General features: G+C 69.8%; 1 protein-coding gene across 1 annotated transcript in view; it reads left to right on the forward strand.

Moving 5' to 3' along the window:
• The window catches only part of AGAP2 (ArfGAP with GTPase domain, ankyrin repeat and PH domain 2), a 23,055-nt gene that overhangs the window by 15,148 nt on the left and 7,335 nt on the right, over positions 1 to 572 (forward strand). Inside the window, exons 9-10 of the mRNA XM_004692414.1 lie at positions 72 to 158; positions 234 to 338. Coding sequence (XP_004692471.1) covers positions 72 to 158; positions 234 to 338 — 192 coding nt within the window. The remainder of the gene's footprint in view (positions 1 to 71; positions 159 to 233; positions 339 to 572) is intronic.

The following is a 572-nucleotide window of genomic DNA, read 5'->3' on the forward strand; positions in this document are numbered from 1 at the left end:
TGGGAGCCTCGCCCTCCATCGGGCCCTCCCCCGGCCTCTCTGTCCCCTGACGGGCGCCATGATCATTCCAGAGTCGCCGGGGCAGTGACTCTGAGAAGCGGAGCTTGGACAGTCGGGGAGAGACCACGGGGAGCGGGCGCGCCATCCCCATCAAACAGGTAGGCGGTCCAGGGCCGGCGCGGGGGCGGCCGGTGGGCGCTGGCTGTCTCCCACACGGCTCTTCCACGCTCCAGAGCTTCCTACTGAAGCGGAGTGGCAACTCTTTGAACAAAGAATGGAAGAAGAAATACGTGACCTTGTCCAGTAACGGCTTCCTCCTCTACCACCCCAGCATTAACGTGAGTGCGGCCGCCGGCCGCTGGCCGCTGGCCGAGACCTCCCGGCTCAGCCCGCTGCGCCTCCGACTCGCGCTAGCACCATCGCAGGAAGCGCCGGCCGGGCGGGCACCTTCGGTGTCCGAGCCCGGACCGAGAAGGAGCTCTGTCCAGGCCCCAGCCGGCCACTCAGGGCGCCCACGGTGCCGCTACCTTGCCGGGCGGGCGCACCCAGAGGCCCGCCCCGCCCCCTCCCCC

The sequence above is a fragment of the Condylura cristata genome, unplaced genomic scaffold, assembly GCF_000260355.1.
Source record: "Condylura cristata isolate star-nosed mole 26May11 unplaced genomic scaffold, ConCri1.0 scaffold00034, whole genome shotgun sequence".
In the NCBI taxonomy this organism is placed as follows: Eukaryota; Metazoa; Chordata; class Mammalia; order Eulipotyphla; family Talpidae; genus Condylura; species Condylura cristata.